At 40.8% G+C, this 24,174-nt stretch overlaps 1 protein-coding gene across 8 annotated transcripts in view; it reads left to right on the top strand.

The window, feature by feature from the left end:
* Positions 1–11,883: 11,883 nt before the first annotated feature.
* sgip1a (SH3GL interacting endocytic adaptor 1a) overlaps positions 11,884–24,174 on the top strand; it is a 159,077-nt gene continuing 146,786 nt past the window's right edge. For all 8 annotated transcript variants that reach the window (XM_034179581.1, XM_034179580.1, XM_034179576.1 and 5 more), the window contains exons 1-2: positions 11,884–12,047; positions 12,629–12,673. In XM_034179581.1, coding sequence (XP_034035472.1) covers positions 12,664–12,673 — 10 coding nt within the window. In that variant the 5' untranslated portion in view covers positions 11,884–12,047; positions 12,629–12,663. The remainder of the gene's footprint in view (positions 12,048–12,628; positions 12,674–24,174) is intronic.

Below are 24,174 nucleotides of genomic sequence, written 5' to 3'. Positions count from 1 at the left end.
GCTGAAAGACACAAAGTGTGAATATGCGAAAATGTTGGAGACCAAAGACAAATATCTGCAAATGAAAGAACAGAACCATCAGGAACAGATGAAGGACAAAGATGATTTTCTCAGAAAAGAGCTGGCAGCTCAGGAGGAGCAGTTTAAAAAAGAGCTGCTGGTCCAAGAGGAGAAACAGAAGAAGCAGCTTGAAGCCACTATTAAGGATTTCCAACATCAGCTGGAAGAACGTGAGGAGATATTTCAGAAGAAGCTGGAGGACAAGGAAGAAGCTTTCAAAAAGCAACTTGAAACCATGGAGACTCCAAAGGACAATTACAGTCGATATGTGATGGCAGGAATGTTTCTTTTTGTTGGGTTGGTCTCAACAAAACTCCTCATCTCAAAGTCCTGAACAGATCTCCAGAATCAAGAGACAATCCTTCAGTCCAGGATGGAGATGAACAGTCCAACGAGGACAAAAATATTTGTTGTGGATTGTTGTGTGTTTTGACAATTAGTTGTTTAAACAAAATTGTTTGAATTCATCAATAAAGAATCTGACACACTGACAGTGGCTGTTTCCAGTGAAAACACACCCACACAATTAAAATACAAAATAACTTTCATTGTTTCCACATTAACCTGAAATTTTTGGGAAAATAATCTTTGCGTTTTCAGATCACTTATGTTGATATTAAACATTAAAAACTGATATCTGTCTGAGGTGCGACTGAAGTTCACATTCTTTGTTACAAGATGGTAGAAAATGTATCTCTTCAAGCACAGATGGTGATCTTACAGCTTTATAACAGAGTCTGAGAATCTGGGACACGTCCATTAGCATGGAAATACTCTGTTGGTGTCCCAATTGGAAAACCAGGGTAAAATAAATGAGAAGATACTAGTTATAGACAAATTGCATTGGCATCTAATGTATGTAAAATAATGGAGGGCATGGTCACTGACGGGCAAACCAACACAGTTGAAATTAGAGGGTCATTTAGTCCTAATTAGAGTGGCTTTCACAAATGGAGGACAACCATGTCCTGTGCTGTGCTCAGAGGATTTTATTAGGAAAGCTCAAGCTATATGGAACTGCTAGAAGCAGTCATTTTTGATGTTGAAAAGGCATGTGATATGTTGTGACAGGGTGGTCTCCTTCTCAACCTTGAGCCAAGAGAATAGGTGGGAGAATGTTGAACTGGATTATGGATTTTTTTGAAGAACAGAACCACAAAGTCAGAGTTGAAGTAGCCCACTTTAGGATTTATCCAATAGACAGTGGAGTTCCACAAGGGAGTGTCTGCAGTCCGTTACTGTTTAACATAATGATTGATTTGGATCCGGATTCAGATTCTGGATCAAGATTTCTCTTTATATAGGATTTGAAGGATTATGTCAAAACTACTTCACGGATTCTCACCAAATTTGTACAGATAGATTTTGGGACATGGAAGACTCCACTGAATTTTGCAGGGGGATCCAGATCAAGATTGGTGAACGTTAGAAATCTGTGATTGCTCGTTTTTTATTTTGAACAAATTTGCAAAAAACCAACCCCCCCCCCCCCCCCAAAAAAAATTTTTCACATTGTCATTATGGGGTATTGTATGTAGAATTTTGAGGAAAAAAGTTCATTTGATCCTTTTTGGAATCAGAGTTTAACATAAAATGTGGAAAAAGTGAAGTGCTGTGAATATTTTCCAGATGCACTGTACCGCCTGGTACCTGACCACACATAGACAGTTGCTGATGATTAATCATAAAATGATTGTAAAAACCCAATTAAATGCCACCAGTTACAGTTCCATAGGTGTCCACCTATGCATCCTTCTGCTTATCAGTTTCTCCACGTTGTTGATTGACAAGGAAACCATTTACTTTGAGTCATGCTGGTACATCAGCACAAATCAGTAGCTTTATATGAGGAGTTTCCTTGGGTACCACTGGAATGACTTTGTTCGAAACAAACTGTTATTTTGGGGAAATGAGGATGGAGTATCACTTGCATTGTCAGGCCATGTCAGCTGTAACGTTTTGGATATGTGGCATGTTTCTCTGTGCATCATCTAACGCACATCTCAGTATAGAGGACTCTAGCATCTGGAAAAGACCAAGGAAGCACCCACATTTCACCTGGCTGCAGCAGATAGATGGTGACTTTCAAGAGGAGGGGATAGTCTGTCTGCTGAGGTGGTTGCCATCCAGGAGCCACGTTCGGTTCTGTAGGGTACTGGATGCAGCATCATGCTACACCAGCGTGTGTTCTCAGACCTGACCTGATCAGAACCCCAGTGTGTTCCATGTAAACTGAAAACTGTCCATCAGAGAATGGTGATGGTGGGGGTGAGCATCAGCTGTTGAACAGAAAACATAGTTTTCTCGTGGAGTTGTGAGCTCCTAAACATCTTGGGGGGGGGACAAGAACCCTGCCTAGCCTCTCTAGAGCAACCAGTGGCTTTGCAACTTCTAACCTGCATCTGTACAGTAACAGAACTTGAATCTGCTTTTTTTTTTTTTTAAACATGATAGAGAATAGATACCGATGGCCATGTTGGAGCAGCACTGCCCCCTGCAGATGACAAACATGAGTAAAGGAGGAAAGGAAGGAGAGAGAGAGAGAGAGAGAGAGAGAGAGGAGAGAGAGAGAGAGGAGAGAGAGGAGAGAGAGAGAGAGAGAGAGAGAGAGAGAGAGAGAGGAGAGAGAGGAGAGAGAGAGAGAGAGAGAGAGAGAGAGAGAGAGAGAGAGAGAGAGGAGAGAGAGAGAGAGGAGAGAGAGAGAGAGAGAGAGAGAGAGAGAGAGAGAGGAGAGAGAGAGAGAGAATTAAAAGAACTCAATTTACACAGATTTACACAAGTTTCTGCCGTTTGGGAGATGCTCCAGAAATACGTGCATCATTTCCCATATCTGTTTTCTGCATCTTCAGTTGTGTCTATATGCCGCAGAGACGGAAGATGAAGAGAAAGTGTTTGATTGGGATGATTGCCAGGAAACACACACCACTGTGTTCATACCTGTGTGGCTGCATTCACATTACTGGCTGTACTGGACAGATTTATTTTATTTTTTTAAAGAACAATGCGGGTTCCATCCTGGTTGTAGAACATTGACCAGCTTTTCACTCTCACAAGGATCCTGGAGGGGGCTGGGAGTATGCCCATCCAGTCTACATGTGTTAAGTGGACTTGGAGAAGGCATATTTGTGTGTTCGGGTGCTCGGCAGTAAGTCGGTCTCGGTTCAGGTGGGGGTTGGCCTGCACAAGGGTTGCGCCTTGTCACCAATCCTCTTTGTGATATTCATGGACAGGATATCGAAGTGTAGTTGGGGGGAGGAGGGTTTCCAGTTTGGTGAGCTCAGGGTCTCATCACTGCTTTTTGCAGATGATGTGGTCCTGTTGGCTTCATCGGCCTGTGACCTCCAGCACTCACTGGATCGGTTCGCAGCCAAGTGTGAAGCGGCTGGGATGAGGATCAGCACCTCTAAATCTCAGGTCATGGTTCTCAGCAGGAAACTGATGGGTTGCCTACTCCAGGTAGGGAATACGGCCTTGCCCCAAGTGAAGGAGTTCAACTACCTCTGGGTTTTGTTCACGACTGAGGGGACAATGAAGCGTGAGATTGGCTGGAGAATCGGTGCAGCAGGTGCGGTATTGCATTTGCTTTGCCGTACCGTTGTGACGAAAAGGGAGCTGAGCCAAAAGGCGAAGCTCTCGATCTACTGGTCAGTCTTTGTTCCTACTCTCACCTATGGTCATGAGGGTTGGGTCATGACCGGAAGAACTAGGTCGCGGTTACAAGTTGCTGAAATGGGATTGCTAAGGAAGTTGCCAGACCAGGATCACCACTTTGTGAACAACTGCATTAAAAAAAAAAAAAGTCCAACAGTTTAAGAACAATGTTTCTCAACGTTCAGTTGCAAGGAATTTAGGGATTCCATCATCTACAGTCCATAATATAATCAGAAGATTCAGAGAATCTGGAGAACTTTCTACACGTAAGCGGCAAGGTCGAAAACCAACATTGAATGCCCGTGACCTTCGATCCCTCAGGTGGCACTGCATTAAAAACCGACATCACTGTGTAAAGGATCTTACCGCATGGGCTCAGGAACACTTCAGAAAACTATTGTCAGTTAACACAGTTCATCGCTACATCTACAAGTGCAACTTAAAACTCTACCATGCAAAGTGAAAGCCACACATCAACAACATCCAGAAACGCCGCTGCCTTCTCTGGACCCGAGCTCATTTGAAATGGACAGACACAAAGTGGAAAGTGTGCTGTGGTCTGATGAGTCCATATTTCAAATTGTTTTTGGAAATCATGGATGTTGTGTCCTCCAGACAAAAGAGGAAAAAGACCAGGTTGTTACCAGCGCAAAGTACAAAAGCTAGCATCTGTGATGGTATGGGGGTGTGTTGGTGCCCATGGCATGGGCAACTTACACATCTGTGATGGCACCATCAATGCTGAAAGGTACATCCAGGTTTTGGAGCAACACATGCTGCCATCCAAGCAACGTCTTTTTCAGGGACATCCCTGCTTATTTCAGCAAGACAATGCCAAGCCACATTCTGCACGTGTTACAACAGCGTGGCTTCATAATAAAATAGTGCGGGTACTAGACTGGCCTGCCTGCAGTCCAGACCTGTCACCCATTGAAACTATGTGGCACATTATGAAGCGCAAAATACGACAACAGAGACCCAGGACTGTTGAACAACTGAAGTCGAACATCAAGCAAGAATGGGAAAGAATTCCAACCAACAAATCTTCAACAATTAGTGTCTTCAGTTCCCAAACGCTTATTGAGTGTTATTAGAAGGAAAGGTGATGTAACACAGTGGTAAACATACCACTGTCCCAGCTTTTTTGAAACGTGTTGCAGTCGTCCATTTCAAAATGAGCAAATATTTGCACAAAAACAATAAAGTTTATCAGTTTGAACATTAAGTATCTTCTCTTTGTGGTGTATTCTATTGAATATAGGTTGAAGAGGATTTGCAAATCATTGTATTCTGTTTTTATTTACATTTTACACAACATCCCAACTTCATTGGAATTGGGTGGCCAAGTGGTTAATGCGCTTGGTTTCAGTGCAGAATGCTCCAGGTTCAAATCCCACCCCTGCCACATTTCTCCATGTAATGTGGAGTTGCGTCAGGAAGGGCATCCGGCGTAAAACCTGTGCCAATTCAACATGCAGATCCACCTTGGATTTGCTGTGGCGACCCCGAGTGCAAACAAGGGAGCAGCCAAAGGGACTTACTAACAATACTCATAATAATGATTAAAAATAATGATAATATTAACAGTGTGTATATAACAAGAACCTAAACAATTAATCAATACATTAAGACACTAAATTAACATAAAATAATTACGTAGATTAAGCAGGTAGTGTGTTACTGACTCGCTGTCATCCTACATACGTAGAATACCTCTTTTTCCTCTGTTTTTTCTGCCGTCTTCCCTATTTAAGACACTCTTAGGCTTCTTAAAAGTCCGCCTCCCTCCTCTTACCAGTTCGGTGCCTTAGGAGCTCTCTTAAGGCCTGAGGTGCTTTGGGGACAACTGTCATCTCACCAAGGGAAAAGTCTAAGAAATGTCCAAGAATTCAAGGAACTCTATGATTTTTGTGGAGTTTACATCATTTAACTTTTCTGCATAACTAAAGTGGGATGTGAAGCAATATCTTTTTTTAATGTATTGTCTATGCTCGGCATTATTGGGTCTGTTTGGGATTCTAGCTTTAAAATTAGGTCCATTAGGATGAAGGAAGCCAAAAATATGAAAATGATTACGGCTGTTGTGGTTAGTAATCTTATCAAACAAACATGTCGGTTCTGGTTTCAATTTTAGTTAAAGGCAAAGAAAAGGTAAAAATGTGCAAAAAAAATTAATACAAATACACATTAAGGAGTACAACTAAATTGAGGGGTATTGGGCTGAGAATGTAGTCATAAAAAAACATCCAGAATGCATCCCTGGATATCAAAAACCCCAAATTTAGGCTCCAGCTCTCCCATCACCTTTAATTCGAATATGTAAGTATATGAATCTGTCACATTTGGCAAACTTCCATGTGTGGTCTGAGCTTGGATTTAAATCTGAACTCTGGTGATGTAAGTAAGAATGGTAAACAGGCCAAATTTTTTTTCTTTGTTTTAGATTGTTTTTATAAGTGGTCCTCGATGTTATTTTATTTAAATACATTTTTGTCATTACCAACAAATCTATAATTAAATAGAGATTCAGATCACATGCACTGATAATGTGAACATGGTTCTACATACCGAGATAAATTTCCAGTGTTTTTGGAGACTACAACATTGTGGTAAAGTGTACAGCAGGTGGCGCCAGCACCACGTGATGTTGTTGGACTGTCACTGAGAAGTAATTTTGGTCCAGATGAACTGTAAATAAAAAAAACAAATTATAGCTGGAGTCAATCTAGTTTGTAAAAACATTTTATGTTTACTTTTCTCTGATTTGAAAGGACAGTTTTAAACTAGGGGGGACTAAGTGAGCCCAGAGAAACATGGAGACACTTTTCATCACAAGAATGGATTCTTTCACCTTTCCTGTGAAAGAAATCAAATTCTTCTTGTACTTTTTGAGCTTTCCTAGTGAAATCAAGCTGTGTTTGGTGGGGAGGTGATGGTCTAGTGGTTAAGGGGTGGGCTTGAGACCAGAGGATCCTTGGTTCGATGCCCTGCCAGACCAGAAAAATACCAAGAGCCCTTGGGTGAGGTCATTAACCTCCCAGTTGCCTCCAGTGTGCAGTTACGTGCCTTGCATGGCAGCACCCTGATGTGTGTGTGTGTGTGTGTGTGTGTGAATGTGAGGCATCATCATAAAGCAGTTTCAGCTTCCGATTCAGTGCTATATAAGTGCTACATAAATGCAGTCCATTTACCATTTGCTTTCCAAGCTGATTTGGCAAACAGTAGCCATGGACCACTATTTTTTAGATGACCTTTGGCCCTGTTCCCCAACCCAGACTTAATATCCCTTAACCTCTGCCCTTTTTTTGTCATATTGAGGACTTAATTCAAAGATCGGTTTGTGTTTTTTGTGTCTGTGTGCGTGCACAATTAAGTACATCCTGACTTTCAAACAGGGATTTGTGAGAACTCAATTTTCCAGTGAATGCAAGAAATCACTTCAGGCGAGACGTTTCTGTGGACGGTCCGACCCTCTGTGGGGTTAGGACAACTTCTCATTAAAAAATAAAATGTGTTGTCATAAAGATTCTGCTGAAAAATAAAAAATCACATGAGCAGAGATCTGACCACCTGCAATTTAACATTTGACAAATGAATAATATTTTTATCTAGTGTTAGAAATGGGGATCCTGTGTGGATGGTGGTGGGGAGTTGCATGTGTGTGGGTGGGTAATGGTGGTGGTGGTCGGGGCATGCCAGATGCCAGACATATGTACACACCCACCCACATACATACATCAGACTCTGTCACAGAGAGAGAGAGAGATGGATGGATGGATGTAGAAAGTCTTGTACAGAATTAATGCTAAGCTTCTCATGTTTTATCTAAATATTGTTATCTGGAGTGTTTTCTTTCTGCTGGCGAGGTTAAAAACACACATTAAATTGTGCAGTGTGTGATGTTTCTGCAGAATTTGTCGGTGATCTTGAAAAAGCTTTGTGTGTGTGTGTGTGTGTGTGTGTGTGTGTGTGCGCTGCAGTGAAGGACACATCATCGTCATTCACTGTCTGACAGTCCGCCGTGCTACATTCTCCAAAGGTTGTGTGTAAGCCTTCACTTTGTGTGTTTCTCTCTGGTTCGTGTGTGTGTCTGCGCACGTGAGCAGTTCTGTGACAGTTGCTACTCATTGCTCATCCTCACTCGTTCTTTTCCAACAGGCTGTCTTTCTCCTCTGTCTGTAGAGATGTGCATCTATGGCGACAGCGGTAAATGGCTGAAGAGCTGTGCACCGGCTGGTTTCGCATCATTGCAGGTACAGTAGATGATCTGTTCTTCTGCACCAGTCATGGTGCTGCAGATGTGGTTTACCTGAAAATATCAGTCGGGTTGTTAGTCCTCTGGGTGAAGGTCCACAGGACTAATGCCATCAGAATTCATGCATAGTGGAGTGGAGATGGATTTTTCTGAAATTTTGAACAAACAGCTGTCTGGTCAGAGTAAGCTGGACTTTCTGTTTTGAATGCCTGTGATCCCCAAGAAGGGCAGAAAAAGAGATTTTTCACACTGTTCGGTTTATTGCAGAAAAAACGATGCAATACTTTTTTCCCTCTAATTTTGCATAAAGCAAATGAAACAATTTTGTGTACCTTATTTTCCAGAATATGCCAAGTTTTGTTGTTTTTTGTTTTGTTTTTTAACTAGTTTGAGAAGTCCTGAGACTTCTACTCCAGTGTGACTTATATACCAAAAAAATCATTCATTTGGCATTAATAAAAATGAGATTCGATTAGATAGAACTTCATTGACCCCTTGGGGAGGCTCCCTCAGGGAAATTAAGGTTCCAGCAGCATTGTATAGCAGCACACAGGGAAAGAAGCACACAGAGCATCAAAAGTGAAAGCAAAGAACACATTGCAAATATAAATACATACTGATCAATACTGGTTTACTGGCTACTACTGCTCCTCTCTTTCCCCTCCTCTGTCTTTCTGTTACTCCTCCTCCCCCTGAGTGAGGAGTTGTACAGTCTGGTGGCCTGAGGGATAAAGGAGTTTTTCAGTCTGTTGGTCCTGCACTTGGGAAGGAGCAGTCTGTGGCTGAAGAGGCTCCTCTTGTTGGTGATGACGGTGTGCAGAGGGTGACTTACATCGTCCGTAATGTCCAGCAGTTTGTCCAGTGTTCTCGTCTCTGCCACTGATTATAATAGATTATCATGATCATTTGTATTGGAGTTTCACAGCACTCAACAAAATAAACCCTAATTATAAAAGAATAAATGCCGCTAATAAAAAGTGCACAACAATGCAGTTAAATCCCAAATTAGAGCTCATAATATAGAAAAACGTGCAACTTGTGCTTTGGTGTGACTCATATTCTGGAAAATACAGTAATCACAATATTTAACAAATTATCCAAAGATGCTGATCACTTCACGCTGAGCAATATTTAATATGAGCCTTCAATTGGGCGCTCCCTTTCAGCCAATCAAATGCTACCATGCTTAGAGACAGAGGCCCTCAGAGGGCACAAGTAAATTGCCAGTAATGTGACGTCACTGAAAAGTTAGTGGGGATGACTTTGCTGACAGGGACATGTCCCCACGGTTCATAGGGACAGCGACACCCTTTGTTTAGAGGACAGTTGCAGAAGGCTGCAGCTCCTCATATTTTTTTTTGACAAATTAAACTGAACCACACTGAATGGTTTCAGTAATCCTGAAAAAACACAAGATAAATCTGAAATGTAGGACGTTCCCAAACCTTATACAAAGACGTGATGACAGATGCTGGCGGGAAATGAACCTGAGCCAAAACACAGCTGGAATATTTGAAAACTACATCGTACATAAGCGACTCTCGGCACCATTTCTGCTGTACTTCACCAAGTCAAAAAAACCCCAAAACACATCAGCACAGCATGACTGAACACTAGGGGGCAGTGCAGGCAAAGGTGCTAAAGACATGGAAATTATATGAAAAGAAAAAAATATCATTAATAAAAAAAAATAGAAAAGATAATTGATGGGGGGGGAGTGTAATCCAGGAAGGCTTAATAAGAAATAAGTCACATGAATGTGGGCCAAGGATGAAGAATGAGTACTTTGAGGATATCTCCTGGATATTAAAGCTGCACCATATAACATTTTGGGTGTTTATTAGCAGAAATGGAACTTAGTGTATGATTACCTGCAACAGTTACCTTTAGTAACCTTCAAATGAGACATGGATGTCCACTTGTGTACATGGACGTACACATTGTGGTTTAAACCATCGTTGCAAGGACATTTTGGCATTGTGAGGGCATTTTTGTCTGGTCCTCACAACTTCAAAGGATTGTTTGAAGGTTGAGACTTTGGTTTTTGGTTTGTGGGTAGGATTAAGCTTAGGTTAGGGTTAGGTATTTCTCTGTGATGGTTAAGGCATGGGTAAGGGTTCGGGGCTATGGAATGCTTTATGTATACAAGTGGCGTCACAGGTATAGAGATGCATACGTCAAACTTTTTTACTGGCTGTTTTTGAGCAATTGACTGAAGATGCAGCCGTGGTTGCTGTGAAACATGAAGAGGAAGTCTTTCTCTGCCTTTCTGTTGCTTCCATGACCTTTGACCTTGGGTGACCTTTAACCGGGGAGAGCTGACATTTGATGTTTGATATGGTTATGTATTTTGGGACAAGGATGAATGCTGCAAAAATGGAAAGTTGATAGGACTAATATTTTTGGAGAAATTAGCAATTTTAGCTAACCAGCAAACAATGGACATTGTGCTGCAATGTACCATGGGAGTTCAGGGTTGGGGGTTTTAAATGTTATTGTGGTTTAACAGTGTTGGTGTTATTGATTTGTGTTTTTGTAGTTCATTTGGTTTAGTCACTTTAGTTAAGTGTCATGTTGTTGTTACCATGAGTGAAAAGAGTGTTGCTTTTAATGTCTTCTGCCACCATCTCTGTTTGTGCGTGTGTAAAAATTAAAAGCACCTGCTTGCAGCAAAATGCAGAAAAAATAAAAAGCTTTGCATGCCTGTGACTGGCGACAGCTGACATTTGCTGTTTGGTATGCTTATGTATTTTGGGTCTATGATGAACAGTGCCAAAACAAAACATTGATAGGACTAATATTTTTGGAGAAACTATGGATATTAGCTAACGTTGCTAATGGCATTCTGGACTAACATGCCATTCCAGCAGGGGGTGGTAAATCATTTTTTATATGAAAAGCCTGAGTGCTTGACTTTATTTAGTAAGTTCAACGTACGTTCATAATATAATGGTAAACACGTTGAAAATACATGGATGACACAAGAAAGTCAAAACACTTATTTCCATTATGGTCTATTTAAAAATCAAATGACAAAATTAAGTAATAATAAAATCTAATAATAATAATACTGATAATAATAATAATGATAGTGTGTATATGATAATAAGAACCTAAATAATTTATAAATACATTAAGACAGCAAATTAACATTCAAAAAATGACATAATTAACAGGAAATAAAAGGGTTGAGTTCCTCTTCTAAAAATTGTTGAGGTCTAAGGTTTCTAAAAACATTTTGGGATCACACACATTCCAACTCATTATGCAAGCTTTGCTTAAATTATTACCACCCTTGAGAAATGTCAGCTACCTCTTTTATAAACACAACCCAATCAAGAGCCCATGGATCCCCACCCTTCAAAGATGAGTATTGTGTAAACGTCTTAGTGTTCTTATAAGAACACTAACGCAGTACTGTGTGATTGTTGACTCCTCACACAAAAGCACAACATAACCTCATTATCGTTTTCAGTGTGATATCAACATGAATGGTGGCAAGAACAACACTAATAACAAAATTATTTTTCCTATTGTTTTTGCTGTCTTTTTTTGTGCAGTTGCTGTTTTCTGCTCAAAATGCAAAGAACTTATCCACTTCTTTGTGGCAGTAATGTACAAATTTGTGTTTGTAAAGTTTCTTTTAATTTGCATGACATTTAAGGATGTAATATATAAACACGCCATGCTGAGTGCAACGTGCCACAACACAGAAAACATGAAATGATCTACAACAGACAAATGCATGGAGGGTACACTGTGTGGCCTGTCTCCGCCCTCTCATGCAACAGTAATCAGTGTGCACAGACGTGCGCTCCGTCTGGAGGCTGGGCTGTCATCGCTTCTTCCTGCTTGTTGATTACAGCTGTGACCTGCGTTTCCATGTCAGGCTGATTGATCCGTATCCCGATTCGGCAAAGAAGCAGAGTGAGAGAGAGGGGAGGTGGGAGGAGAAACGAGGGAGAGGGGGAGAGGAGGGAGAGAGCAGAGTGAAACCACAGCACAGAGGGAGCTGCAGGAGCAGTTTGTGTACAGGAGCGTGTTTCATGCAGTGCTCGGCACTCTGCTGCACTCACATAAGGTAAGGGAGGTGTGTGTGTGTGTGTGTTTGCATGCATGCTGGTCAAAGCAGAGTGGTTACTAATGTCCTTTTGAGCCTTGTGTCAGGAGATTCAAGCTGTAAGCCATGTGATGCTGCAGCGCGCCGCAGTGATTGGCTGAGCACATCTGTGACCTCAGCACTGTGCCTCCTTCCTCCCCTCTGAAACACACATGACACCCCTCCCTCCTTTCCTTTCTCTCTCTCTCTCTTCCTCTTCCTCCCTCAGTCTACTCTGCCTCTTTTATTTATTTATTTTCTCCACCTCTCAGCATCCTCGCCTGAATGTGCTGGTTAGAACCGCCATGACCGCCGCTGCAGCATCCATGGCTTAAACCCCGGCTCTAATTAGTACCTCGCCCCACCAGGCCCAGCACTCCTGCTCTCCCCTCTCTCCCCCCCCTCCTGGGGTAGTTGACAGGCTACGTCTGAGGGTGTCGGTGGCTCGCAGTCGGTCGGGGCGTGAGCCACCCGCACACAGCTGCTCTTCTGCTCGCCTGATATCTGCTAACGGGGGGCTTCTTCTCTTCTCCCCCCCCATTCCACCTCCTCCTTTCTTTCAGGCTCCTTGGAGATAGAGGAATGCAAATCTGCAACCATGATGGAAGGTAAGATTCATTTGCTGTCCCTTTTCCTGTTGTGGTTCAGGGTCGTCCCCCTTGTACGTCGTACGTCAAGTGCAGGAGAGGTTGATATGTCACAGCTATGTGCACACACATTCTGGTGACTTGCGTGCTGTTTTTAAAAGACAGGACACGGCTGCAGAATTTGGCACAATGGCACAACTAATTGAAGCGTGCATACCTTTGTCAGCTTGTGCATGCACCCCCCCCCCCCCTCCTGCTGGTTATAGTAAAGGATTACTTGGATTTATTGTGTAGGAGGGCTTATGTGTCCGGCTGGCCTGCTGGTGTAAATTTTCTTTGTTGGTGTTCTAGGAAACACATGAGCGTGCACACGGAGTCAGACCCGGCCGTATGACTTTGTCTTGTCACTCGTGTGTGTTGCCTGTGGTTGGGAGGGTTTGTGCGTTTGCTCCCACCCTCGGTCAGTCAGATTGAGCTGCCGCTGTCGGGTTTGTGCAAAACAAAAATTAATAATTGCTTTAGTTTCATGTCCCTTTAATTGATGACATCATCATTAGGAGGGCTGGTGATGGAGGGATGAATCCAAACACTGTCACTCTGCAGTTGGAACACTACAACCTTCATCCATTTCTTTCAGTTTTGAGCATTGCCTTGATATTTGTGTATTTATGCATCTTAGTCTTGTTTTTTTAAGTTTTTATGCACATTTTGTGGCAGGGAAAATTTGGATAAGTTTCAAACCCGTATTTTAGAGACTGGTTTGATGTGGTCTCTGACAGAACAGGTATTTTTTTGAAAAGTTGTATTCATTATCATTCCAGCCTTTTAATGCTGTTGCAGTTAGTTAATGAACTCCATGTCACTTAGTTTGTTTTTCATTAACTGACTGCTTGTTTTTCTCTGGGACTGTGTTTTTGTCTGGATTTCTGTGTTGATGCTTGTTCAGTATTTCATAGTTCCAGTGACTGGTACATTATATAATGTATCTGGAAAGGATTCACAGCATAGTATTGAAATCTCTAAATAGTGTAGCGGATAACTGAAAAAATGCTTCAAATGATGATGCAACCACCAAATTTGGCACACTCCTTAGACATTACTCTTTTAAAAATGCCGAGTGGCCACATGAACTTTCAATAGGCGGCCAAGAAGGGGTCAATTGAAGAATTACACAGGGGTCAAAATTTAAAAATGCACCAATCATATTGAAAGGTATTCCATATTATTTGTCTGATCATAAAGATTCCAAAAAGTTATAATTTGGACTATCTGTGAATGAATATTATGGACAGCAAGAATGGTGACAAAGGTCAATTTCAATTTGTACAGGGGTCAAAAGTTAAAGTTGTTCCAATTTTGGTAAGAAGTGATGCAAATTCTTAGTTGAATGAATATGGTTTTAAAAAGGAATAGTTGGCATCATGTATCATGCTTAGTTATCATGTTACAGGGTAGCATATGTCACATGTCATAGAATCCAATGGATGCCGACATTGACCTTCTAACTTTGCAAACCAAGCATGCAACACAGTCAAAACTATTCCATTTATTAATCCTATTAGCTCAACCAGTAATTTGCACCACTTTTTGACCAAAATTGGAGCAACTTTATCTTTTGACCCCTGTACAAACTGAAATTGACCTTTCTCAATGTTTTTGCTGTTTTTACCCCATACCTCCAGACCATTCATTCACAGATAGTCCAAACTATACCTTTTTGGAATCTTTATGATCAGACAAATAATATGGAATACCTTTCAATATGATTGGAGCATTTTTAAATTTTGACCCCTGTGTAATTTTTCAATTGACCCATTCTTGGCTGCCTATTGAAAGTTAATGCGGCCACTCGGCGTTTTTAAAAGAGTAATGTCTAAGGAGTATGTGTGCCACATTTGGTGCTTGCATCACCATTTGAAGGATCCCTCAGTAAATATTCACTTATCTGCTGCACTAAAAAGTATTCAAATCTTGATTTTTTTTTTTTTTTTTTTTTTTTTTTTTTTTAAGAGTGAGAGAAAGATTTTTGCCAATTTATTAAAAATACAAAACTAAGAAATCACATGTACATAGGTTTTCACAGCCTTTGCCATGAAGCTCAAAATTGAGCTCATGTGCATCCTGTTTCCACTGATCATCCTTGAGATGTTTCTACAACTTAATTGGAGTTCACCAGTGGATAAATTCAGTTGATTGGACATGATTTGGAAAGACGCACACCTGTCTACATTTAAGGTCCCACAGCTGACAGTGCATGTCAGAGCACAAACCAAGCATGAAGTCAAAGGAATATAGACCTCTGAGACACGATTATCTCAAGGCACAAATCTGGGAAAGAGTACAGAATCATTTCTGCTGCTTTGAAGGTCCCAATGAGCACAGTGACCGCCATCATCCATAAATGGAAGAAGTTTGGATCCACCAGGACTCTTCCTAGAGCTTACCCGCCTGTCTGAAATGAGCTATTGGGGTAGAGGGACCTTAGTCAGGGAGTTGACCAAGAACCCAATGGTCACTCTGTCGGAGCTCCAGCATTCCTCTGTGGAGAGAGGAGGAGAACCTTCCAGAAAGACAACCATAAATGGACTGCATTTATATAGTGCTTTTCCATCTGCATCAGACACTTAAAGCACTTTACACATCAATGGCGCTGCCATGCAAGGCACTCACTACACACTGGGACCAACTAGGGGATTAAGGACCTTGCCCAAGGGCCCTTAGTGATTTTCCTCCCTTAGAGATTTTACGGTCAGGCTGGGATTTGAACCGAGGAACCTCTGGTCTCAAGCCCACTCCTTAGGTGCCAAATGCCACCTGAGGGACTTTCAGACCATGAGAAACAAAATAGTCTGGTTCAATGAGACAAAGATTGAACTCTTTGGCATAAATGCCAGGTGTCATGTTTGGAGGAAACCAGGCACCATCCCTGCAGTGAAGCATGGTGGTGGCGGCATCATGCTGTGGGGATGTTTTTCAGCGGCAGGAACTGGGAGACCAGTCAGGATTGAGGGAAAGATGAATGCAGCAATGTACAGAGACATCTTGGAAGAAAACCTGCTCCAGAGCGCTCTTGACCTCAGATGGGCCGACGGTTCACCTTTCAGCAGGACAATGACCCTAAGCACACAGACAAGATATCAAAGGAGTGGCTTCAGGACAACTCTATGAATGTCCTTGATTGGCCCAGCCAGAACCCAGACCTGAATCTGATTGAACATCTCTATAGAGATCTGAAAATGGATGTGCACCGACGCTCCCCATCCAATTTGATGGAGCTTGAGAGGTGCTGCAAAGAGGAATGGGCCAAACTTCCCAAAGATAGGTGCACCGAGCTTGGTGCACCTATCAGTCTGTTCCATTCCGTTACTTTTTACCCCCATTTCGTGATTATCAGGCTCCATTTTGCCCCATTACATATTTTAGTATAGGCAAATTCCAGCTGTATTTCGGCACAGCAGTGTAAGAACTGTGATTTTAATTTTTAGCATTTCATAGTAAATCATCAGAAATATAAGGATGGTATAGTAACTATACTTTTTTTGTTTTTTAGAAGCAAGTTCTATATTTTTACCTCAGGCATCATAAATGCCTAACTGTTAACACAATTCTATTATCAGTGCTGCTGTGGCAGTGCAGATTTCCCCACATGGGACTAATAAAGGAAAATCTTATCTTAATAATAAAAAGTCTGTGTTCTGATGTCTTGTCATCCCTGCAGCTGTGACCACAGATGTTCAGTAAAAGTTGCACAGCATGAAAAAGAGCTGCTCTGCAAACAGTTTCCTTGTCATTAACATAGCTAGCACAGGTTTAGCATGGACTGTATGAAGCCAGGATTACAGTCAGGTGTTAAAATTGGATGCTAATCCGCGTTAGTGCTGCTTTTTAAAGCCTTTCTCTGTGAGCAGCCAAGTTGTCCCAGCCTAACTTAATATATGGAACAAAAGAATAACACAGTAAGGCTGGGGGTCTCCTCATGGCAGCCTGTGATACCTCATTGGCAGCCTGTAGCACCTCAGGTGCATCTTATTGGTAGCATGTGCCACCTCTTTGGCAGCCTGTGACACTTTAGTGGCAACTGTCACTGTGGCAACACGTGACACTTCTGTGTAATCTCACTGATAGCCTGTGGCACTTCAGTGATATCTCTGTGGCATTTCTTTGGCAGGCTGTGGCACTTCAGTAGCAGCCTGTGACACTTCACTGGCATCTTAGTGGCATTCTGAGTTGCTGAAAGACCTGCTGTCAACTAGGTTAGGAATGTGTTTGTGTTCCTCTTCATTCATAAACATCCGCAAGGCATCACCGCATTTCTTTCTTGTTTCTTTCATTTGTCCAACCACAGCCAATCTCCGGGCATGCAGAGACGTCGCTAACATGAAGCAGTGGTAACTCTTTCATGTCCATGCCACAGGTTTCCCATTGACACAGTCACCACCGCGTCCTCTGAGTTTTTATAGTCACGGTCTTCGAAAATCGGATAAACTTGCACAGCTTTCTCAGCACAAAACTCACCAACTACTGCCGTCGTTTTCCAATCATTTCTAAAACTGACAATAACAGGTAATTGATCATAAATAACACATGTAGAAATAAAGCCATGCGCTGAGTTGCCATTCGGTGCAACACAACTGGACACTCGGCCGACTGCAAAAAATTTTGGATGTTGATGATGCAGTGCGTGCTGGGTTGATTTTTGCAGATATGTGATATATTGAATTGTATATTTATGTGATATCGCCTAATGAATTAAATAATGATCCTGAGTTGTAGTTTTAGGCTCGTCTGATGGTTCTGACAAAATACTAGCCGGGACAATAGCGCAGAATCTGCGAGAAAGAAAGCAGATCGTTAGGTTGTGGCGGTTGTGGTTGGAACATGGCCGCATAATCTTGTCATAATTGTCATAATCTTTGAATATACTGTTGCTGAAGAAATGAAAACAAATTTGATCACAATGCAGGTCAGAGCAAAGCCAGTGGTATAATATAAATATGTGTTTACTGTCTAATCATTATCATCGTCATGGTGACTAAAGCCCAGTTATCCTGATATGTTAGGGGTGTGGCCACTTTGAGTGACAGCTCGGGTGTTGTCGCTGCAGATGGTTAGAAGCTCCTGCTTCTGTGTTTTTGAGCATTACATTCCAAATATCTGCAATAATATGATTTATTGCATCATTTTCTGAATGGATCATAATGCGTATGCGTCATGCACGGTGTCACCCATGTGGCTTGTGCACCAAACATTAGCAGAACAATTAAATAGCTTCATTTGAATAAGTGTAAAAATTTGAAGAAACAAAAAAGTGCATAATTTTAGCTTTATCCTGATTCTGGAACAAATGGCATGTTGATGTAAATCCAGAACGAGCAGCTTGCAAAGATGCTGCAGACACAAAAACATATGAGTCACCAGCTTCTGCAATAATAACATATAGGTGTGTCTACGTGCACGCCAGGACGTTTAACAATCTTGGCACGAAAAGTCACGCTGTAGGTGTGCAGCATCATCACACGCATGCTTGTGCGCGAATAGCTCAGACGTGAGCTTATTGTTGAAGATGTCACTGTACAATGAGTCCTTTGTGACCCAAATGAACTTCCTCACCATAAAATCACTCAGACTAAGCGCAGTTAACAGGAACGGGTTTGTTTGGACTCTTTTCAAGCTCCGTGCACTTGATTTCCTTTTTTCCAAAATGAAAATCTGTTGGCTGACAAAGACCTCCTTGACACTTTATTGGTTGGTTTATTCATTCATTCATTCTTTCATGTGCACATCATCCTCACAGCAGCCTTTTCTGACTTAATTTTGTTGTTCACACAGACACGAAGTTGTGTGGTGATGTTGCATAAACATCTTTTGGAGGTTACGTGATCAACTGCGTTTGCGTCATTGTTTCTCTGTCTGTCAGCAGGATAACTTCAAGTTTTTATCAGATATCTATGAGAATCCATGGCATGATCAACTTTTAAAGTGTTGTAGAGCAAAACCACTCAGGGAGCACAGTACTGCCACGCCCGCATTTCGTGCTCTCACACATGTCGAGAAAATGTTTTTGGGTGTTTAAACAGTTCAGTTGACCAATGACAAAATATCTGGTCAGTTCTATCCTTTTTTTCTGTGTATTGCCATTGGACTGGGAATTTGACCTTGACCTCTGACCATCTATAGGCTCAGTGTACCTACCACGTTTGATTACAATTTGATTTGGCTTATGTAAGATATCTCATGAATATTCATACAGTGCATTTGTTATGTTGCAGCCTTCTTCCAAAAATGGAGTAAATTTATTTTTTTCCCCCTCAAAATTCTTCTCACAATACCCCATAATGACAACATAAAAAAAGTGTTTGGTTTTTTTGTTTGTTTGTTTTTTGCAAATGTACTAAAAATAAAACTACATTTTGTAGTTTTGGAGACGAGAGAAATGGTCTCCAATGGTGATCCAGATAAATGCATCCTGCTTTGTGTGAGTGTGTGTTTCAGAGACAATCACCTAAAGAATGATAGTCGTGGTGAGGAACTGTGCCTGAAAAATGTAACTTTTTATGTTCCTCTAAATAGGATTGGGGGCGCTATTGTCTCATCAACTTCACTGCACGCAACCTGACTTTTTAAGGGAAATGATGCAGTTTTGTTGTCAAAAAAAATGCATTTTCAACTTGTGACATACATTTTTGCAAATAAATAGATGGTTTGCAGTTTTTCAGCATTTTTCAGTAGATTTTAGTATATCCCTTGTACCTACAGTACTGTATATAGTAGAGAGTATATTTTCCTAGGTATGTATGAGAGAAAAAAAATGTATATGTGAGACGGAGCCTAACAATGAATTCTGGTTGTAAAGCCTCTCATTATACATTTTATTCATTTTACTGTATTAACGCTTGTGGTGGACAAGTTGTTAAGTGCATGTGTTTCCAGAACAGAAGGTTCCCGGTTCAAGGCCACCCCTGTCCATTCTCCATGAAATGTGGAGTTGCGTCAAGAAGGACACCTGGTGTAAAACTTGTGCCAAATCAACATGCATATCTACCTCAGATCTGCTGATAGAAGCTTAAGGAGCTTTCAGTATTGATGCTTGTGCCAGTGAAATCAGCTACAGTGCACTTTCATGATGGAAACAATTAAACAAGCAGATAAGCTTATCACACCAAACCAATGATATAATGCGCTTCTAACCTGCCAGCGCTGAAGTGCAGCATGCTGTCAGATCAGTATTTTGTCAAAATTTGTAGAATCTAGGTAATAGTACCTCTGGGGCATGAAGACAGTAAGCATTATGTTAATATGATATTTGACCCCACTGACCATTTTCACCCAAAAGATTGACCTCAGGCTGACATCCATCCATCCATCCATCCATCCTCTAATCCTGCTTATTCCAGTTAAGGGGGTGAGGGTGTACAGGTAGAATCCACTGTGGGACTTTTACTTATTGAAGCTGGGGTTTTAAACCTCAAAGGTTATCCCAGTGATCTTTAGGCGAGAGGTGGGGTAAACCCTGGACAGGCTGCCAGTCTACCACAGGCCTCAGGCTGATGTTGCCTAGAGCAATCTGGATTCCACCTGAGTGTGTCCCACATTTGATCTAAATCATGTTGTTGACCCAATTGCTTGACCTTTGCCAAAATTAATTTTTTTTATGGCCAATTTTGGGGTTAACCTTTAATGACATAAAAAGTTTGAGAAAAATCAGTTAAAGGACCTGTGAGGAGTAGATTAATAAAAACAAAACAGGCAGACATGACCTTGGCTCCAGTGATTGACCTTTGGTCAATTTGACATTGCCAGACAATTCTGGAATCTATCTCCATATGGGTCTTAATTGTATAGTAATTAGTGAAAACCTTACAATTTAACCCCTATGACATTGACTCAGAAGATAGGATGTAGAATAAAACACAAATACATATACAGCCAAAACATAGGCAGGTGTGCGCTCACCTGACAAAAAAAATCTCTTGTCTCACTTCACTCCGAGTCTGGAAGTAATATAAGAAATGCAACCAATTATAGGACTGTATTTGTTATTGGTGTCAAACATTGCATCCGCCACGATATGATATAACACCTGAGAATTGCTGTAGTCGGCTTGACTACTCTCTGGAATATACTAGCAAACACTCCAGTGACAAATGCAGCTCCGATTCACAACTTTAACCCATAAGCAATACAATACAGCATTTTACAATCCAGAATCAATAAGCAGGTTTTTGTCCTTTGTTAAAATGATCAATAAGTAAAGACAACTGGGCTACGTCACATTCAAGCTTGAGATGATGATTCTTTCACAAAGTATTTGCTCGAGGAGTAATGGCAGCTTCCATGAGCACTTACTTGAAAGTACTTGTTGCTTAATTATGCGAGGCCGTCAAATATGGCCTTGGATAATAACAGATATTGCGAAGGGTTTTCTTCCATCCATCCCCCCGTCTGTCTGTCTGTCTGTGTTCAGCATAAGTCCAGTCCTATTACTGCCAGAGTCTTCATATTCACAGGGAACATGCTTGGGACACAAAGCTTGAACACGTTCAGAGATGGCTAACCTGGACCTATTTTAAGAGGTTAAAAAGTCACATTCTGTTCCTATTTTGATGGTATGATCTCACAGGCATTAGCATGGTGATGTCACTTCCTGGTGTTGCTAGCTGCTAACTTTGCTTCGTTTTGGGTAGAAATAACACATTTGTCATATGTTATTGTAAAAGCTGGAGAGAAATAAACACTTCTGAAACTGAAAATGCTGTTTTTGGAACCTGATAACACCTCTGGAAGGATTTACAAAACATTTAGCGTACATTAGCATGGTGACATCATTTCCTGGTGTTGCTAGCTGCTAACTTTGCTTCGTTTTGGGTAGAAATAACACATTTGTCATATGTTATTGTAAAAGCTGGCGAGAAATAAACACTTCTGAAACTGAAAATGCTGTTTTTGGAACCTGATAACACCTCTGGAAGGATTTACAAAACATTTAGCGTACGTTAGCATGGTGACATCATTTCCTGGTGTTGCTAGCTGCTAACTTTGCTTCGTTTTGGGTAGAAATAACACATTTGTCATATGTTATTGTAAAAGCTGGCGAGAAATAAACACTTCTGAAACTGAAAATGCTGTTTTTGGAACCTGATAACACCTCTGGAAGGATTTACAAAACATTTAGCGTACGTTAGCATGGTGACATCATTTCCTGGTGTTGCTAGCTGCTAACTTTGCCTCGTTTTTGGTTAGAAATAACACCTTTTCATATATTATGTAAAAGCTACTGAGAAATAAACACTTCTGAAACTGAAAATGTTGTTTTTGGAACCTAATAACACCTCTGGAGTGATTTATAAGACATTTCACGGACGTCAGCGTGCATGCTAACTTCCGCTAACTCAAAGCTAACTTCCTATGGCGTAAATCTGTCTCATTAGTACCAGCAAATGCACAGAGGGTGATCTACAAATATTCCTTGATTTGCACAACTTCTGCTCTTGCCAAAAACTCATGTGTATGGACACACAATAAGGCCTCCCACAGATGCTGTTAAAACGTAAATATTGCTTTTGATTGATTGATTGAGGGGCTTTATTGAACATGTACATATGGTACCTAAGACAATAGGATCTTAATTAATTAAACAACTACAAATGATAAAGAACACAATGCTCATATGGCCGATTGTATTTTTAGCTTTACGTTATATTTTTATGATAGCACAGAGCAAAAAACAAACAAGCAAACAAACAAACACACACACACACAAAAAAAACAAATTTTAATAGTATCAGGTTTTCTGGTGGTTATGAATATGAAGTTGTAAAATGCTTTGCTTGGTGATGATGTCACTTTAACTTTCAGGGAGAGTGATTTTTATTTTTCTGTGTTTTGGCGAAAATATGAATATGTAATATTGTAAGTATACAGATGGGCGTAAAGTCAGAGGATTACACATCATGAATAAACATGAACGAGCAGTTTGGAAAGTTTCTGCAGACATTTGGATCTATTTTTAACCTCCATCTGCCAGTATGATTAAAAACATCAAAAGTATGTCTTTGGATGTGTCACTGAAAAACAGATCATCCATATACTCCCGCATATTTTCTGTGCTAATTATTTATTAATATTGCACATTTAACAGAGGAAATAGCACAGACTGTTGTGAGCAACAGAAGGTGGATGCCGTTTCCAGACCAACACAGAGATCAGAGGAAGCTTCTGTCATGGCGGTAGGTGACTTGTCATGGATATGTGGTCTGATTTATTCACAGGTGCCGTTTTTACTGTAAGACAGAGAATTTTGATGGTTGCTGTGGTAACACAAATGTCATCACCGTAATTTGGCAGTGGTGCCTCTGTGCCGTGAGCTTTGATGAGAAGAGTGCGAGAGAGAACCTATTGAGAGCAATTCATTGTTGGGTCAATGCATTTTATATGGTTGTGAGAGGTAAAATATAAGCTTTAACAGACAAAAGTTATGTATTTCTCAAGTTGTGTATACATTAATGCAGTAAAACGTAGTTTGCGCACAGCCTCTTTCTGTCCATCTGTCTGCGAGCAGCTTATCTCAAAATATTTGTAACAGACTTTAATGAAACTTTGTGCAAAGGTCAATGTTCACGAGGAGAATGCGTGATTGGATTTTGAAGCTGATGCAGATGGGGATGTAGATCCAGAACCAGTTTTTTTTTCTTTTTTTTCTTTGACACATCAGTGCTGAGGAGCATATGCAGTTTGGTACAGATCTATACCATGGCTCTGCTCAGTGCAGTGGCACACATGCCGCAAACAACAAGACATATTATTTCTGATATTTGTAAAAAAAAAAAAAAAAAAAGCTCACAGAGGAGCCATTCCGTCACGCTAATGTTGGCCATTACTATCGTGCAATGCAATGCTATTTACTTATAAAAGATTGTCGTTTTCACAACTTGTGAACTATTAAATCCATCATAAATAGTTATTTGCAATAAAATGCTTGCAGAGGAGCCATTCGGTCATGTTAATGTTGGCCATTAACATCACGCTATGTGATGCAAGTGACTTCTTCTAAAAGATCACGTTTTCATGTCTCATGAATGATTAATTCCATCACAAATAGATATGTGCAATAAACGGCTCACAAAGGAGCCATTCGGTCATGATAATGTTAGCCGTTACCATCGCGCTACGTGATGCTACTGACTTTTAAAAGATTATGTTGTTTTCAAGCCACATGATTGATTAAATCCATCATGAATCACTCCCTTTAAAGCTTTGATCAAGATGTCAGAGTCTGAAAATAAAGTTGAAACGTTTAAGTAAATAACAGTAAAACTTATTCTCTGTGTTTATTGGCGGTTCGCAAACCAGCTTTATAGGTGCATACCGCCACCTACTGTATCATGACATTATGCTAAGTCAATACAATACAGAACATGAAACAATACAATGAAAAATAAAAGAATCAAAACATGCAACAAACATCTTAAAGCTATTAGGAAACAACACGTTTGATAGTTTTAGCACAATAACACTTTTGAAAG

Source organism: Thalassophryne amazonica, chromosome 10 (genome assembly GCF_902500255.1).
Source record: "Thalassophryne amazonica chromosome 10, fThaAma1.1, whole genome shotgun sequence".
In the NCBI taxonomy this organism is placed as follows: domain Eukaryota; kingdom Metazoa; phylum Chordata; class Actinopteri; order Batrachoidiformes; family Batrachoididae; genus Thalassophryne; species Thalassophryne amazonica.
This window is presented reverse-complemented; position numbering and strand designations above follow the sequence as displayed.